Consider the following 19,745-nt stretch of genomic DNA (forward strand, 5'->3'; position numbering starts at 1 on the left):
AAAAAACATTTTTTTTTTTCCCCCCCCCCCCCCCTTTTTGTTTGTTCTTATTTAGATGAAATTTTATGGTATAACAAACCTGCACGGATGTGAAGGCAAGGTCGAAAACACTGCAGTTTTCATTCACCCAGGAGGTTGCTTTAAATTAGTGGAACAGAAACGTGTTATATTTAAAATTAAAACCTGCAATTTCATCAGAGGGAATTCATTCTGATTTTTTATGACTTAACTAGGATCAGAACACAAAGGCTGATACGGCATCTACTAGTCCAAGTCCTTAGTTCAGTAACAGCTTATGATTTCTTTACAATGCTCTTCAACATTTGAATATGGAAGCAGCCATCTAGTTTCACATTACACAAATCTGTTTATTAAACATGCTGTAGTGTGAACAACATCAACAAGACACATATACACACTTTGAAACTCACCTCATTCGAAGAGAAGGTTAAAGTGTGTGAACGACCTGATAGATTTGGTTCTGTCACTAACCCTGAAAGTTCACAACTTGGCTTGCTATGGTATGTATCATCTATGACAATTCTACTCTGCAAACAAGTGGAAATAACGTTTTATTAACTCACTCTTTGGAAAAACAGGTCATAAGATGACATTCTAGTAATTTTTATTTTCGGTAAAAAAAAAATACTGTGACTCAGTTATCTTTAGATCACATATGATATGCACTCACTACATCAAGCAGCTGACTTGTTTTCGTTAAACTTCTGAATTAAAAACCCCAGTAACAAGAAATATCCCCAATAAGAGCACCTTGTATGGAGAATTGGTCATAACCTGAAATGGTGTTAAGGAAATACATGGGGTTACTTTTTCATCAGGCATACCACGCTCACGGAGAAGCGACTTATGATTCATTTGGTGGTATTATTCATGCCGAGTTTGTATTCAACCAAAACGTACACAAGCACTATGAAAGTGCTTCTGTAGGTGCTGTTCTGTTGGTGAAATAAAAATGACCATAAACAGTTAAGAATGATTAAGATTACCATGGCACCGAAGTGCCCCCATAACTTATAAAGCTTCTTAAAATGAGAACTAGGTTTAGACTTCATAGCTGCCCATGACCAAACCACTGTAGTCAACAGTGAAACGAATAGGCTGTCTTTGCCTGACATATATTGAGAACTGCAATAGCAAGGATCCTTTGGCAGCTTGCAGATCAGGGTTTAAATCAGTTCATGAACAGAGAATGCAGAGCTTGCTTAAGGACAAACATTCCCAAAACTTTAAATTCTGATTTAAAATATTGTATTGTACTGCTGTTCATTTTAACAGCTTTGATGAGGGTGGTGAAACACTGGCACAGGTTGCCCAGAGAGGGTGTAAATGACTCATCCCTGGAAACATTCAAGGTCAGGCTGGATGAGGCTCTGGGCAACCAGATCTAGTCGAAGATGTCCCTGCTCGCTGCAGACGGGTTGAACTAGATGACCTTTAGAGGTCCCTTGCAATCTAAACAATTCTCTGATTCAGTTTTGAGGTGGCTGCATTTGAGGCACAGTCACACCATCTGAAAATTAGCTTGATATGAAAAATACCACACAGATGTGAAATATCTTTAGAATAATTTTTATAATAAATGGACAGTATCAAGTTATGCAAAATCTTCATTATAGTTAAACTACCAAATAGTGAAAAAACACTATAATAAAGCTGAACATATTTGAAGTTAAACAATTACTTGGATGTCTTTTCAAAAAATGGTTTAGCACTGTAAATCTACAGTAATTATGCGGTTTGACAGTCTGAATACATTATTTTCAAAAGAAAATTACTCTGAAATAAAATACTTTGACAAATTATTTATTTGAATAGATTAATAAAGTATTTTTTTTTAAAAAGTAACCAAGTAAGATTCAGGTTAGAAACATGACTAATGTAAGAACTATCATTTCAACAGAATGTAAAATCTTCATAGCATTTACTGTTTACATTCAGTTATTACACTTAGTCTGTGTTTAAAGGAAGCTTTTGCATCTAAAAGCCTTAGCATCTAAAAGCATCAGGATCTAGGTTCAAACTTCTGCAGCAGCCAGTACTTGTACAACCTCAGGCAGGTTACCTGAGCAGCCTGTGACTCAAGCTATGAAAGAAACTATGAAGACTATGAAAAAAACCAGATGCTACACCTGAAAACTTTACAACACGTTTGGTAAGAAAAGCCTTCTAAAAAATAATAGTATGTGTTTTCCAGAATATTTTCTAATCCGATTACTTCCATTTCCAACTCAGATCCTGACTCTACGTTAATTTTCTTTAGTGAACGGAAAATAATTCTGCCAAAAGCTCGCCTCCTACTTTTGCCTTTCTAAAATTCATTTCTCAGCACTACTCCTTGTTGCCTACAAAGAGTAGTGCAACTATTTACCATTATTTTCTCTAAGTCTCTAATCAACTAATTGTACTTTGTAAGGATGCCATACCATATCTCTATATGCATAAATAATCCGAGATACTAAATTATGCTGATGCTAAAGACATTTTTCTTCAGTAACTTATGCTAAACACTGTGTTTGCTGTTGTCTTCATTGAGCACTTTTGTATTTGTGTTTTGATTTCAGTTTAACCTGAACCCTAAATTTTCTAGATTATTCTGGTTTTGTTTTGGGACCGGATACTTGAACTTTGTAGTCCCTTTTACCCTACATTACTAATGCACATTTCTAGTCTTAAGAAAAACGACAACAACAGACACCACCCCACACCCCTCCCAACATACAAAAAACCCCAAACTACATCTCGATTCTTCCTGCTACCTTCTCATGGAGTGTGGCATTGTATATGAATGAAAAAGAATGTTCTATTTACAATGTAGATTATTTTATTAATGTAATTACATTACATTATAGGGACTTCTTTAGTCTTTTAGATGTAAAAAGTATAACCAAAACCAAGAGAATACTTTGTCCATTAACCTATTCTCAAATTAATTTCAAACCAAACTGAAAATCTATTTAGGAGCTTTTCTTCTAGCTACCCTCAGGTCACTCTTTTTACATTTGCAGAGCAATTGAGAAGAATTCAGAAACAAAACTGTACAAAGATGTGACTGTACCAAAAAAAAAAAAAAAAGGATGATATTTAAGCAGACTATTTAATGAGCCCTTAGAAAAAAAAAACAAACCAAAGAAAACACAGCCAAAAGTAAAGCATCTCAGCACCAGCTGTAATGATTTCTCCTTCCCCTGCTCCTATTTGATTTAAAGTAGTGGTAATTTCCTTTTAAGGATTTAGAGCCAGTTGCAAAGTTTTTTTGATTATTGAAGAGCACAGAATTCGGATAGAAAAGGTTTGTAGGTATGCTTCCTAAGATTTAAGGTACTAGGGTATAAATAGTTTTCACCACAGTGTTCTTCCTTGCAATGAAAACGAAGCACTGCCTACGAGCTTACAGAAGCTGAATAATGCTCTGTAAAAAGAAGGAACATGAACAGTATGTATATGTACTGTATCAGAGAATGGGACTAAATCAAGGGGCAAATTGTGTAAAGCAACTAACTTCAAGAACTGGGTAGTTTAGAAATCTCATAAGGTTAAACACTGCAAACACTTGGATCACAGGATTTCAGTTCTTGCGTTTCTAGTTTTCACAAGCAACAAGAAATTGATTCACTACTTTGCCAAATTACATGCTTGAGAGTAACTTCAGTATCATTTTTAAGAAAACAAAATCCTTCTAGGTGCAGTAATTTCAAGAAGCAAAGTTTTAAAAAACAGAAAACAAGTAAAAATATAATTCCATTCCTTACATCACCAATATCAGAACACAATTACAGAAATTACACAAAATGCAAAAGATTCAGTACAAAAGTTAGAGATTTTTACATTACAAAGTTCTTATTTTAGGGTTTCTACTTTTAACTGCTCTTTAAGAAATGCTTTACCTGATCATGTAAGATACTAGTGACACAAAAGCAATAAATACTGTGGACTAAACATCAACAAAAAGGAGTATTCTTTCCTTAAATTCCGGGAAGATAATTTTATCCCTGCCGTATGTTGTGTTAGTAACAAGACTCACTGCTGAGTGGTCAAGCACATTTCTTTCTCAGTTTTAATGTCTTTTCATAGGAAGGTTTACCAGCCAAAGCCTTGGTAGTGATGATCAAATGTAGGTTAAGATCTACAAAGATTAGTCATTCCAAGCAGTAGTTTCTGTCACTTTATCAAAATGACCCCAAACACTGGGAAGCAAAAACAGCCTGATTTTGGAGAGGCCAAGTATGATTTTAGGATCAATTACTGTGGTAGAATCTGTTCTTTAATAAGGTCAGCTTTCTACCATTTTACAGAGCAGGAATATAGCTGAAGACCTGTATATTCCTCCAGCTGCTGGTTTGCAACTGGCACTACGGCAAAGAAAAGAGCAGCAAGCAGCAATTACATACTGGAGCATGAGAAAGAAACAAAAAATAAAACAGTAGGCAAGAAACCAGCTGGAAGGTTAAAGTGATAATCAACTTGGATAAAAGTACACAATGATGCGAAGAAAAAGATATTATTTCAGGGCAACATGGAAAGGAAGAGAGCAACCATCTGGTAAGCTCTGTACCTTTTTTGTTGCTAAAAAAACCTGTCTATATAAACACATTAAGGGATGCTTAAGCACAATATGGGTGCTTAAAGTAGAAATGCAGCTGTGGCACTTTGACTGTGCTCAGAAAAATTATTTGAATTAGACAGAAAGGAAGAATGAAGAGGGGATGAATGGTTATTTCTGAACCAGTGACTTTAAAAGCCAAACCACTGAATGTTTTCCTACACAACAAACATCTCTTGATAGCTTTGTACAGCCTATAGATCAACCATGCACTCCTATTTAATCAAGTGTTGTACCAAAGTTATGCATATCCCTTTCAACACAGATCTTGCAGTTCCAAGATCCTTGGGTTATTTACAGAAACATCTTTTGGACACTGCATGATTCAAAAGAAGCAAACAATACAGAAGCTGTAAATAGATGAGACTGACACACACTGGATGATATTCTGTAAAGAATGCTTCTACTTCAGAGATTGAAAAGCTCCTATGTTATAGTAAGGTATTGCATGGTTTTAAAACCACTTTCTGTATTTTTTACAAACTATATATGCAGATGGCCTACTCCTGTCACAGGGGCTGTAAATTCACATTAAGAAAACACCAGGTAATAAAAAATGTATTACACCAGCATTTTAGTGCAATCTGTATCTGGAAACATGGAAAGCCAAACTATGCAAAATATCAGTGACTTTATGGACTACAACCCAGCAAGTTTTTCTTCTAGATTTGTAACTCAATTCTCTCTAATAACACAGGAAAAAGTGAAAGTATTAGATGACCAAAGTGAAAAAAAAGTGTGAAACTCGAGGATAAACCTGGCTTATGAGGTTACTCAAATAGCTACTCCAATGCTGAATCTGACAAAACCCAAAGGAAACAAGAATGAAGGTAGAGTTAAATAAGATTGTCAGTAACAGTCCTACATTGAAATAGGTTTTAACAAAATATTTACACCATGCACATATTAAACTTCTTACTTTTTACAGCCTTTCTTTCACATAGTTTAAACTGTACAGATGGTAACTCGATGGTTATAGAATGAGCTGTGTAGCCTTCCTCTTAAGATCTGGTTAGAAGGCTTAAAATTAATGGAACTACCAGTTAACTCAGAAGCAGTTTCCTAGAAGTATTCTACAGATATGTCTCTCGGCTTTCAGTACTAATTTTTTTAATAAAAACCAGAATGCTACCTTCATCCACCTGTTCCATATTCCACCCCTACATACTCCCCCCTTGCATATGGTAAGAACTGCTTGGCCAACTGTCTGGGAAGCTGACCTCTATTTATGTACACTCCCTCCAAGTATTAGACTGTATCAGACAGGGAAACAGATTTGGCTTTTAAAACTATACTGTCTAAAGCTAGTATTACTTTTATCATTATAAACCAGTGAAAAAACAAACCTTGTAACTGTTCCTTAGATTCTACTTCAGCCTGAATAGCCTCCACTGATGCTTCAGTTGAATGGGAGGGAACAGGAACACTTACAGTTTCTGGTTTTGAGGGCTGTGAAATCTCGAACTTTTGCAGCAACATTTGTAAGAGGTTATGTAGTCAAGGACTGTCATCAAGCTTCCACATACTAAGCACTGATATTTTTACTTTATCAAGATGCAACATTTAAATATTCAATGCATAATTAGTCATCCTTACCTTGCCTCTGTTCTTCTCTTGACCATGTTCACAACTGTCCTGCAGACTCTGAGTAACGTGAAGGCTGCTACTAGAAATCTGAGACTCTTTGTGGCTGTCTCCAAACCAAGAGAAAGGCATGCAAGTGGGAACAGGGGAATCTGAATCTGATGCAGACAGATTGTTGCCAGATTCATCCAGCAGTTCTCGGGAACCTCTAAAACAAGTAGATTAAACTGTGTTTAAAAAACAACAGCAAAAAATCCCAATGCTGCCCTCAAACACACAACTCCCCCAACAAAACAACAAACTCAAAATAGACCACTAATTTTTAACCCTTTCACATAGCCTGATAGGTATTTAAAATGAAAACTAATATTTGCCTTTAAACACCATTGCAAAATAATTTGAGTTATTGAACAACACAAATTTAAGGGCTTCTTCAGTATTTCACACAATTTAACAATTTCAAATAAATAGCTAATTTCTTACTTAACATTCACCTTCCCAAGCAAAATACAGTTTTTGTATTTAAGATAGTGTACAACATGTTGATCTTATGAGCCACTTCAAAATGTAACACTGCCTTACTGTTTCCTCTATACTATTCTATGTATTTTCCTTATTTTGTGATATTAAAAGCTCATCTCCACATCATTATATTAATCTTCACAGAATTTTTCCACTGTTATCCTTGAATGTACTTTAAGGTCAAATAGTAATTATAAAGAAATTATTAAGTTAAAAATTTTAGGAATGCCACATGTAAGTATTAACAAAAAAACCAACTACCTGCTATCCAGAGAACTTCTTAGATTTTCTTTTTCTTGTTTCTTGCCCTTGCCCCCAGATTTCCGTAATCCACTGAAGTGAAAAAACACGAATTTCATAGTGTCTACATTTACACAGTGCAAGTTTTTTTTTTTAAATCAAGATAGCTTTAACATTGATTTCAGCAGTTACAAAAAGACACATTTATGTTGTTACAGAGCATAATTTTTGCAGATTATGCATGCAATTAAAAAAGTACTGTCATTCATATTTTATTTAGGAACCACAAAAGAATTATGAAAGTACCTTTTAAAGACCACATATAATCAAAATAAACATAGAAAATGTCCAAAGAAACTTAGCAAGTTTCTCCAAAGGAGCAAGGCTTGGTGCAAAATGTACTAACTCTTCTCTCAAATCCCAAGTTCAGTTACCACGCTGTATTTTCAGATAATATGCGGCTCGTACTTTTGTTTTACCCGTTTGCAATCTCATCTTCTAAATGAAATATAGAAATCCACCACCTGTCTCCAAGAAACAGTTCAGTAAGCAGCTGTTACAGCCAAACCCTATGTAATGACACCTTTACTGCAGAAGGAGTAAGGCAAGACAGGTATCTATTTTAGACTGTAATACCAGAAGGACATAACATTAGAGTCTAGACTCCAGCAACACTCTGGCATAAAACTATGCATGGATTTGCAACTTAAGAAATCGTGCATTCAGATAAAAACTGAAGAACCCAAATAAATTCTTTGAGGGGAAAAAAGTACAGATAAATAAAATAAAAATGTGGTAGAAACATGAATGCAGCATTACAAATTTAAGATGAAAAAGACTCTGTCCAGTAGTGTTGCTATGGATTTCCTCAACTTTTTTTTTTTTACTATTTAGAGATCATGGTATTTTCCAAAAGTAACACTGAAAACCATTTATTCCCAAATGAACACAAGTAAAATCTTACCCAAAATCTGGAAATCTCCTTTTGGATTTCCCTGATGATGTTCCTTCATTTGCTTCTACTGCCCTGTCTTCATTTTTCTTTTCTTCTGCTTTTCATACAGGGGTGAAAAATAAAAATGTTATTCTAAAAAGACTTACAAGTTGCCAGTACTTATGATGATGCTTGTAAGTAAATAAGACACTGAGATCTGAGTAACAGTGTTAAAATTCACACTCACACATGCAGATACTGGCTGAAAATACTACAGCTATGGCCACAGAAGTTATTCTCAATGGCATCTTCCCATCACCTCGGCTATGCTGTGCAGCCACAAAATGGCAATACAGCACCTGCTTAGGACTGATCAAAAATATTGCTTTTGATAAACAGTAATTCTATACTGTCTACGGAAAGATAAAACTTACCACAGTATTTTGCTTCAATGAATTACAAAATATACTGTAAGATGGATTTAGAAAAAAGGTACCTCTTTCTTTTGCAAAACATCAACTTCCAAACACATCAAGTGGATAACCAGTATAAGACGCATGAAATAAACTGAGGTATAAAGCAACAATTGAGCAAGGACAACACTTAGTCATCCTTTATTATGCTTATTGTAAGCTGTTCCTTTTTTCTGGTCCAGTACCTAGTCCAGGCTAGCTACTTGGAACACAGGCTACGTATGCAAGCTGCTAGCTCCAGACAGTGTGCGTAATCAACGTGATAGCCAGTACCTGGAGAGCAGACAGATCTTAACAAGCTGAGTTTCTTGGATGCAGTATACAAACTGTGACTATTCTAAAGAAATAATTGGGACTTGAAGCTCCTCCAAGCCTGTGGTATTTTCAAAACTTGAATACAGCCTGCTAGGATCCAATTTTTCACCAGAGGGAGCATGTTCAATTACAACTGCTTAACTATTAAGTGAAACTGAGTGACAAACTTAAGCATCACACTATCTCTTCCTAGTAGATTGTGACAGATTACTGCAAGTCCCGAATGTATTTCCTTTTAAATTATCAGGCTACTAGACTTTTCTTTAAAATAACTGAAATATGTTTAGTATTGCAAATCAGGTGTTTCATAACTGAGATGCTATGAAAGAGATGTAACCAGCTTTTTGTGAGACAAAGTAGGTTTTAAGCTCTGCCTTCAAGACAACTCTTGACATGAAGCACACAGATGCCTTCAAGGATCATAACACACAAAAATCACGTATACTGCACAAAACTCAAGACACTGCATCAGCTAATAATCCTTCCTAAAACATGTTTATATCAAAGTTTAAAGATGAATAGTCAGGATAGTGAGGAATTTTTCCTTTTTTTGTTTTTTTCATATTTGATCAGTAGTTTCCAATCAACATCAGATCTTTAAATAGTTTACCCCTCTATCTAAACATGTAACATCCAATAAATTATAACTACCAGTTAAACTGGTTATTTTTCTTGTCAACTTATATAGAAAAGCAGAAGAATTAGTTTTAATATTGACTTTTTTTCAACCTCTCAGTAATATTTTAGGAAGAGGTAACCTCTAAAACGCAGTACAATAGGTTAAAACACAGACTGATACATGAATGGATGGGAAGATAATAGAAAGGATTGTTTCAATTAAATAATATGTAGACATTTAAGTATGGTTTGAAAGCAACAATCTACCAGAAAGTAGCATTTAGTGTCATTTTGCCTACAAAGAGCGAGCTTTCAATACTAATCTTCATCTTTGATGACTGCATTAATTAGTTCTTCCAGTGACTGCCAATTTTAGGAAAACGTTTGCAATTCAGCCATCACAAGAAAATTGTAGAAAAGAAAGCAAAATCACTTATATATTAGGTACTTCTTGTCACAAGATATTTTTTCTTAAAAAACCAAACAAACAGAAGCTGGGGTAAAGACTATTTTTGCTTAAGACTTTATAGAAACAGATAGAATGAAGAGAGTATAAAACCAACCCTGTTTTCAGGGTATTAAAAGAACGGTTTTACCCAGCTGTATAGAAACGACAGCTAGTATAACCTACCTGTATACATTGTGCTAGCTGACTACAGGAAATATCAAGCATTTAAAGTATTTTATCTGGTCTCTTTTTCAATTATTCAAAAAAAGGCAAATTTTTCTATTAAATAATGATGAGTAGTGTTATGCTGCTCATAACACCTTTAACCTTTTTCTAGTGAGAAATACCCTAAGAGGGTAAGATGAGTAACGCAGTAACTTCCATAACTTTCAGAATCCATTTCTTGTCAAAATACATGGATAATGTCTGGTAGCACAAAGCCAGCACTGAGTTTTTCTGGAAATTGGGAAATCAATCATAATTACTCTCTGATACATTGTCACTTATGAGGCTAGTGTTTTGAAGGAATGTGTTAGGACCTTTACAAATTATCCACAGTCAATGACTTAGCTCCCCTCTAGCTTATGTCAAGGCAACCATTTAGATACTAGATTTATAGGTTTGAGCTTTTTACCAAACTGCCTTAGACTTATTCCTTTCTGCAGCTGTTTAACTGGAACAGCATTTATTCTGCAGGCACCTTTTAGATTCTTGGTGCTATAAACTATTTCAGAAATGTTCAGGTTTTGTGGAAATTTGGTAACTTGTTGCAAAAGAAGGAATGAATACATAGAAAAGCGTTTAAGAACATACTACTGTTGTATCAAAACGATTCAGTAAGTAAAAATAGAACATAAGGAACTTGCTAAATTCAAACCTTTCTGAAGAATTACAAGTGGTTTTAGAACAGGTTATTAGTTTTGCAGTAAATTAATTTTCCCTCAAAGTAGTTTATTGCTCAATATTCATTTATGTCTAAAATCTGTAATACTTAAACCCCAAAGGATTAAAACAATAATAAATCCCTAAAGTCTTACCCTTGGCCTCTTTCCCTTTCCCTTTTGCTTCTCTTTGCTTAACACTTTTGGGATACCCTTGAGGAGAATTTGGAGCCATCTCTTCAGGAGGAGGTGAATGAATGGTGGTTGTGCTACTTTCATTGTTTGGTTTGTGTACTGGAGAAGAGTGTGTGGAAGCAGAAGGACTTGACTCTAGAGGACTTTCTGTGCTTTCTGCTTGTTCAGGCTTTTCACTGTTTTGATCTAAGTCGTCCAGGCGCGGGAAAGTTAATTTTTCACTTGTTTCTAAGGTCTTGGTTAGGTACGCAGTGGAAAGTTCTCTGTTGAGAACAGTATCTTCTGCATCCTCATCCTTCAACAAATTCAAAAGTTATTTTATGATAAGCATGACATATAATCGTTTAGTTCTGAGTTTTTACCAAGATGTAAGGATATCCTATGCTACACAAGAAACTTCCTCAGTTCCGAAGATTTTAAGTTAATCACTTCTAGATACCATCCAAATCAAATGAAGCTGATTTTATAGGCTTTCCTTTGCTCACCCCTATACAGGTCTTTCTGCACATCCCAAATAATTTTTACCTAGCCTTGTCAGAAACATTCTGGTACATCTTGGCCATTCCAATTCAATGCAACCACTTTTTAATCTAACTGAAGTAGTTCAACCTTCTTCCTCTACGACAGGCTCTCACATATACCAACACTATACACCTCAGTTCAGCTGTTTTCCAGAAATGTATCAGAACATTTTGCTGGCATACTTTCTGTGACTTCCATGATTATTTATGAAATAATGAAGCATTTCCGAAGGGTTTAGTTTGGAAGAAATTTGGTACCTAGCTTGTTTCAGATGAAGGAATTATAAAATAGGTAACTATATTTTAAAACATACTACTGTCACTATATCGAAATCTTTCAGTAAGTACAATACAACCTAGCATACTTCTTTGCTAACTTCAAATGAACTGTTCCACAAAGAAAATGTCAGAGATCACATACGTGTTATGAATCTGAATATGGTTTTTCACTTGATACGGTATAAAATATGATGCTTTGGCACAGTCTGAATGAAGCATGAACACCACTTATAATTGCAAATACAGATAGAACTGAACATACATTCAGGTTCCTGAATGCATAATTATCTACCAATATTGCTACCTGTACGTTTGCAGTGTGCTGTCCAGCGCCAAGAGTTTCTTTCAGCTTTGACCGAGAAGGTGGCTGGCGTTTTACTTTCAGAGCAAGCTGAGCTTTTGCTTTGTGGGCACTGGTGTCTAATCTGGGAGTTTCACCAACAAAAGCATCAAAATCTGAAACAAATAGATACTTCTTTGAAAAAAATCAAACAAACAACTGGTAGACAAGTCCTCCAACCCACTGTCCAGAAACGTATTCAGAGGTTAAATGAGAATTAGTCTACCTGTTTATCGTTATTATATGAAAATACTGTTTTATATTCTATACAATAGTTTAACACATTCTGATAGCAATTTCTAATTAATTTGAATTATATTTCTACCCAATTTCAGCTAAAAAAACCCACCACCATCAGAATACAATCATATTATGGCTTGAAAGCTGAATTTCGGGAATTTGTGCCCAACATGTACTTTGCTGTAGTTTTTCTTTAAGAAGCTCTTTACAAAGTACATCAGCATCTATTAGATCTTTTAAAAATGTGTTTCTCATTTGAACCACCATCTGATATTTTATAACAATTAATAAAAATACCATAAAAAAAAAAATCACAGCAAGTTTTGGTGTAAATCACAGCTTAAAATCAATGGGAGTTTAACTTATGTATCTCAGTGGTTTAGTTTATCAGTTTCACTAAGACAGAATCTGAGGAACATCTTCCATCTATCTTCACTTTCCCATAGCATTTAAGAAAAATGTAACCATAATACTGAAAATATTGGCTCAGGTCAAACGTTTACCCAGTCAGTGGGAAATACTAAACTCTAAAATTTTAACAAAAAACCCCACAACACATACAGCTCCTACTAATTTTTACTAGACACAAATCAAAGATCTTACAACCTACTTACCAGAAATTAACATATCTGAAGAATTTACTCTTTCCTGTATCGATTCTATTTCTTTTTCATTTTCTTCTCCTGTCTTTGATTGCTCTTTATATTGCCCTGGACTTTGACAGCCATCTTCCAATGAAGTGCCACCTCCAAACACATATGGTACTCTCTCATAGACTTTTAATTTACTTTCAAGCTCTGAAATCTGCAAGAATTCAAGTTCAGAAGTGAGATACAACTCTCCAAGAATGCAGAAGTTTATTTCAAAATATAATAGTGCTTTACTTTTTCCTGATATATTTTCAGCTGTTCTGCATATTTCTGATCTCTCTCTTCAAGTAGCCTTGAATGATCCTCTTCTTTTTTCATAAATTCTATTTCTCTGGTGAAAGAAATATATACTATATGAAACAGTAATATAAAGAAATGTAGAAAAATATGTAAAATAGAAATATGCATTGTTAGTAAATGTTGAAAAGATCAGTCTATAAGGTGGAACTGACTCATTAATTTTGTAACATCACAAAATGCAACATCATGTATTTGCACGTGTCCACTGCCTTCAGAGGAAAATACACGTGACACTATAATTTACTCAGCCTGGAAAAGGACGTTTTGAAACAGTTTTGGTTTTTTATTAAGCAAAGTTACAACCACCTCTCTACCTTTAAAAGTGGCAAGTTGCATACATATTTAAAGCATGAAACACCTGCAGAACTCTAATCATTACACTTTACTCTCTTCAACAAAGACACATGCACTCACAGTGCTTTCCTTCCAAAAGCCATGGTAAAATTCTTTGTAGGAAAATAAACTGCATTGCAATTTTCTTCTTTGTTTGTCCTACAGAAATCTCAATGGCTGGATTTTATAAAAAGAAACAGTGATGACAAGAAAAAAAACAAAAATAAGAGCTGCTTTTTCCCGCAAGTCAGATGGAATAACATACAAAACCAGATTATCTACACAAAATGCAAAAGCTTCAGGGACAGTTGAAGGAGTAATAGGAATTTGCTAAATAGTGAGGAAACAGAAACTAGCATGTCAGCAGTCACCTTAATGTACTTTTGAGCTTCCATGTGGATAAGCTTGGGAGAAGAGGTAAAAGGTGACCTTTAAAAAGCTCACCAAACAGCATAAAAAAGTACTGTAAAAAGTAACATTTCTGGATGTGGTCTGCAGCACAAAAGATCGTGTGAACTGCCTTTAAAAATAAGCAGCAAGTGGAGAAATTTGGGACAAGATGCTTACAAGTAACTATCAAAAGCAACAGTTGTGTTCTGTATTATCAAGATCCTTAACAAGAGCTAAGTGCAAAATACCAGTGAAGAGGAAAGAAGGAAACAAATAGACACAACTGGATGACAACAGTGTTCAAGCCTTACACAGGTGTATCTAACAAGCAGTATTACCTCTAATAAAAAACCCAAACTTTTAACAGATTGAAGATACTATTTTCATGTTGTCATTTTGATAGGCTAGATACATTTCCCAAAATCTTATTTTTTCTCAGAATTCCTTTCACACCTCCTACAATTCCTAACTCAGACTGAATCACGTGTATCTGGCTCTTATTATATATCCTTTGATGCCTGCCCTATCTGGAACACTTCAGTTGGTCAAAGCTAGAAAGCTTTTCACAAACAGCAAAAGGTATTGTCAAATACCTCACGTCAAATTTCAAGTAGTCCTTCAAAAGTATAGAGGCATTACCATTTCTCAACTAAGTTGTTTTGAAAATTTATTATTGAAATATTAAATAATTTTTCCTAAGCTTAAAATCAAAAGCAGCAGCAGAAGTTTTGGAGAACCTTCCAGATGCTGGTGACTTTAGGTATGGAAGAATTCAGCATGTATAGCCCATTGCTTCCCTAAACTCTTGCAAATGAATAGAAAGTGTGTTAAGCAAATCCTAAGCCTAGGTGTTGTAACCCTTCCCCATAACATACAAAAGAGACAAGCAAGAAATAAGAGACCTGGCATTTTGGGGTACTTACTTTTGCTGGTAATCTTTAAGCAATTTCTTAGCCTTGCTGTATTTCTTTTCAAGGGCATCACACTGTTCTTGAGTTTCTTTAAGATGCTCGTTTACTGTTTTGCATAAACTCTGTGCCTCTAACCAGTAGGTCTCTAACTTCTTAATTTTCTCTTTGCTTTCATCCAAGTTTTGCTGAAGTTGAGCTCGACTCAGTTTCCATTCATTTTTTTCTGCTTCAACAATTTTTAACTGAAAAGATTAATACTTAAGGAATTAATCTAAACTAAAAGATGAAATAAAACATTTGTTTATACATGTTTTAGTAGAGAATAGCTAATAACAATTAAATACTTATCAGTAATATTAGAACAAGACACTGATTGAAATCTTATCAATTCTTCCAACCCTTGCTAATCCAGGTAATTTTAGAATTCAAACCAAAGCGTCTTTTACTACTTCCTCATTAGTATTGCTTCTTTTTATAGAGACAAAATGAGCAAGACCTTTATCGTTAGTTTAGCTTGACTTGTTTAAGATCTCAACATCTCTGAATACCTCTGGAGAGGCCTATTTTGGTAACCTTCAAAGGCAGCTGGAGATACAGAACCTTAACCTGTATAAGACAAGCTCCCTGTCCTACGACTTTGTTACCAACAGCTTTTTGAATAAAGCTAATGATACCAGCAGATCTTCCCTTGTGCTTTAGAAGACACTGGTCTTCCTAATAAATTATTATGTACCCATGGTTTGCTTTCCTGGGTCTAATCTATAAAAACACCAAACATTCCCTCAGTAAAGGAAAGGGATGAGGCTCCTTCAGCTTGACTGCAGCCACACTGTAAAAGGGAACGTTAACACATGAAGCTCTCCAGACCCTGGAGGAGCGAGCAGGCAGGATATTGCTTAGTTTGTCCATGCCTCCTCCTTTGGGAAAACCAGCGATGTTGAAAGAAGCAAGAATTTATTGAATTAAAAATGGGGCAATAAGTTGTACTAACACCAGCATTTTTAACAGCTTTTTAGCAATCCAGATGGGCCAAATTTCAAGAATACTGAAAGGAGGAGCACTGTCAGAAATCAAAATCGAACTAGTGAAAGACGACAAAGAAGTTTTGGCTGTCTTGTCTGTCTACACTTGCAGCTCTGATCATTTGCAGAGTGCAAGAAAAACACCAATAGGTACTGTTATTTAAAATAATTGCAATCTGAAGCACTCCCCCTCCCCACTTGCTACCCAGCCCTAGCAGTGTGCTGCAGCTTGTCCTAAGGTACACATTTCTCAGCAAGGCAACACAGAAGGGCAATGGAATAAAAGAAGCTGCTCACCTACAACAAGTATTTCCAGAAAAAGGTCATGCGCAGACCTCCGTCAGTGGAAAAAGCAGCAAAATGAACAAGAAACCCTTTCTCAGAGAAAGCAGAAGTGTTGAACCAATCCTCATTAAAAAAAAAAAAAAAAAAAAAAAAAAAAAAAAAAAAAAAAAAAAAAAAAAAAAAAAAAAAAAAGGCAAGCTGGAAAAAGCTCTCTCCCCAGAGCAGGTCAGATATTTGAGGAGGGAAGAAGAGAAACAAGATAATAGAAACAACTTTCTGGCAACAGAAAGTCAGCCACAAACCATTGTCTGTAAGTGTCAACTCTATAGTCAAATAAGACAAGTTTTATCTATTGAAAATGTTCTCATATTTGTCTGGGAACTTGTTTCATACAGTACTCCACTATATTCAGTACTGTACTACTCTAGGCAGTAATACTGAAGCGTTCCTTTTATAACAGCACTGGGGGGATCTGGGGGTTGGGGTTTTTTTTGTTTGTTTGCTTTTTTAATTTGAGCATAGCTCTGCAGCTTAGAAATGCCTGTCTAAGAATACATAGAGCCTGAAGCCTAAAACAGATTGCTGTCTTCAGCATTCAGCCTATTCTTGGTAAAATTCGTAGGTAGAGATAATTAAAAAAACCCCAAATGGCCCCCCACCAAATAATAAGATTCTTTGAAAACTTACTTTTTCCTTCAGTTGATTCACTTCAGCTACCGTTACAGCATGTTTTAACTGTAGCTGAAACAAACAAAAAAACCTGTATGAGGTTTGTAACGCACATTTGTATGTATGTACAAAACAACACTTGAAACGCTAGTTTTAAGTATTTGTCCATGATTCCCTTCTTTCTCAAACCATTTTTATAGTAGCATGAAGTCAAATCAATTATTTGTCAATTACAGAAGTGATCATAAGCTTTTATTAAAAAAAAAAGTTGAACTAAAATAAAACCAAAAAAAGTTCCATAGTATTCTACTTGCTACAAAAATCAATACGTGACCAGTTACAGTTAAAAATCCCACGTAGTTGTCTATACATTAAGAAAAGCGAGGAGGTTAAAATAATGTTTCAAGTCCCAGAAGAATGAAAAGGCAGCAATGCACTTGTGATGACAACTGGTACACAGAATCCAGTACAAATTTAACAGTAGTAACTAGTTTTACTTATCAGCACTTACAAGTAAACATGGTGGCTTTGTTTTAAACTAAGCCTTGTATTTTACACCACAAATCTTCACAGGATTATAAGAAATGGATAAAGGCTACATCTAAGCCAAATGTAAAGATTACTGTTAAACATGTCTTGAAAACATAGCACACATACAAGTTCAAAAGCACATTTTTTGGACAACTATTAGTTATTTCTTGTATCTCCCTTTCCATCTGTGATCCTGGGGGGATTATATTTTGGTTTCTGGCAAGGCATAGCGCACCAAACACACTATCCAAATGAATCCATGACTATCCTTTATTTAGATTATGTCAATAACAGCATAGTAATGATTCTAGCTGAGAAGTTAATTGTATTCCAATACAGAGCTTATGAAGAGATGCTGTAGCCTGCCGCTATGCTTCCTAACCTACAAAAACTGTAAATGTTCTCTACTGATCAACAGCCTGAACTTTCAACTTCCTCAACGACATCATCAATGTTATCAAGAGAGCAAACTTAAGGAGGTCTGCAAAATACAGATCCTTTACATAAATAAACTATTCATACACAAACTGCATCTGCTGAAAATTTCTTTGCAGTACATTTTTCCTCCTCCAGAATGAAAGTGACAGGGACTTAAATTTACCAAAGAAGCCCAGACTCCCAAATGCCAAAAACTGCACCACTTAAATCCCCAGCTGAATTCCACATACATGAATAATGCAAATATGCTTCTTTATAAAAACCTTGGAAAAAGGGAACCAAGTAGGAATCCAATTACGTTAAGTTGGGCTTCACAGTCTGGAATGCCCTGTTTGGTTTACAAATTCTTTACTTCCAAAGACACACCATAAAAAAGCCCAGAAGAGATCACCTGAAAAAACCCTCCAAGCCAAAACCAGGCTGTCTACAGAATCATGTGCTTTTAGGCATGCGGAGATTTCTCTGAAGACCTCAGGGACTAGAGCGAGCTATCAGATGTGTATTTCTTGTCTTCCTGAAGAACATCTAACCACAACACTGAGACCATTCAAAATGGACATACTTGTCCTCTCATGGTCTCCCCCACATTATACTAAGCAGAGAGTAAATGCACAGTTCAATGCGCCAAAGAAGAACTAAGAGAAGCATCATACCTATTTAATGCAATGTTCAGACATCACAACAAGGAAGGAGGTGGTGTTAGGTTCTAATGCCTGTTACCAAGGGCTTTTTAAAACTCAATTTAAATCAAACAACCGTGTAATATCAATACATCTATTTATAAAGATAAAATATTTAAATACAAATACTAATAAGCTGGAATCAGAAAATTACAAAAGTCCTACAGTTCAAGGGACATTTACCAGAGAGATTTATTGGCAATGCTGGGAAAACAAACCCATAACCATAACAAGGGGCACATGAAGGAGATTATATCCAAATCTCAAAAGGTTGAGATGCTTCCCAGTGCATCAATAAAGGATATTTAAGAAACTGCTACCACACCTCTTTAAATTTAAGAAGAGACTGTGCTGAATCCATATCCAGTGGTAAACAGATATCTTCATTTTCAGGAAGATCAAAAACTTCAACAGATTTTCCATGTAAATGTGACTCATACGTATCATCATCATCATCATAGTCATCATCCTGACAAAACAGGAAAATCATTACATTCTGTAACACACACTCACACACTGGTAGCAGCAATAACAAAAGCACACAATCGAGAAATCCAAACAGCTGCAAAACTTCTCAACCAGTTACTATTCCTTTCCAGTTTCGTATACTTATAAGTTTTAAAGAAGGCTAAGTAAGCCATGCACGAAACAGTTACACACAGATGATAATCAAAAATATCTTTTGGATTATCGACAGGATATGTAACAAGTAGTGACAGTGATGTGCCTTGATAACAGCAATGTATGAAGTTTGTGTTTTCTGTTTTTAACAAGTTGCCTGTTTTATCCCTTTTTTTTCCTTGAATTTAAAAAAATTATTTATTCCATTTGCGGAAGTTACTGCATGTAGCACGTAATCACGTACTTCTAAAAATATGTAGTGTGTATGATACTTTACCTGCTCTGTATCATCATGAACATAGTGCTGCTCATACAGACATCTCTCTTGCTCTAAGGTCTCACTAATGAGGCGGGCTACTTCACTCTGAGTCCCTGGCTTCTCTCTCCCAATCAGAAACCTACAGAAGAAAAACAAATAACCTTGCAGCAAAAAAGCTTAAGATATGCATAATAAATTCATTCACCATACTGTTGCCTTCAACAACATCTTTGTACAACTTTCAGACTGTGCTTTTGTACTCTCAATTTAAAAATTACAAAAAGAAAGTACTATTTCACAGAAAACATACATACCTCACTGTGCCTTTGGTGTTTTTTAAGACAGTGGCTGCAAAGAACTGAGTAACACCCACTAGACTTATGCCATCAACCTCAACAATCTGATCATTTACTTGAATTCTGCAAAACAAATAAATGCTTAGCTA

The 19,745-nt window shown here is 35.2% G+C and overlaps 1 protein-coding gene across 1 annotated transcript in view; it reads right to left on the reverse strand.

The window, feature by feature from the left end:
- Positions 1-19,745, reverse strand: part of LOC104499222 (neurabin-1-like) — a 41,261-nt gene that overhangs the window by 7,238 nt on the left and 14,278 nt on the right. Inside the window, exons 4-16 of the mRNA XM_010142701.1 lie at positions 19,615-19,719; positions 19,319-19,439; positions 18,746-18,889; positions 16,790-16,843; positions 14,808-15,037; positions 13,096-13,192; positions 12,826-13,015; positions 11,936-12,087; positions 10,793-11,126; positions 7,932-8,016; positions 6,989-7,060; positions 6,218-6,413; positions 432-548 (exon numbers count right to left, since the gene is read on the reverse strand). Of these exons, the coding sequence (XP_010141003.1) occupies positions 432-548; positions 6,218-6,413; positions 6,989-7,060; positions 7,932-8,016; positions 10,793-11,126; positions 11,936-12,087; positions 12,826-13,015; positions 13,096-13,192; positions 14,808-15,037; positions 16,790-16,843; positions 18,746-18,889; positions 19,319-19,439; positions 19,615-19,719 (1,897 nt within the window). The remainder of the gene's footprint in view (positions 1-431; positions 549-6,217; positions 6,414-6,988; positions 7,061-7,931; positions 8,017-10,792; positions 11,127-11,935; positions 12,088-12,825; positions 13,016-13,095; positions 13,193-14,807; positions 15,038-16,789; positions 16,844-18,745; positions 18,890-19,318; positions 19,440-19,614; positions 19,720-19,745) is intronic.

Source organism: Buceros rhinoceros, unplaced genomic scaffold (genome assembly GCF_000710305.1).
Source record: "Buceros rhinoceros silvestris isolate BGI_N320 unplaced genomic scaffold, ASM71030v1 scaffold6449, whole genome shotgun sequence".
NCBI classification, from domain to species: Eukaryota; Metazoa; Chordata; class Aves; order Bucerotiformes; family Bucerotidae; genus Buceros; species Buceros rhinoceros.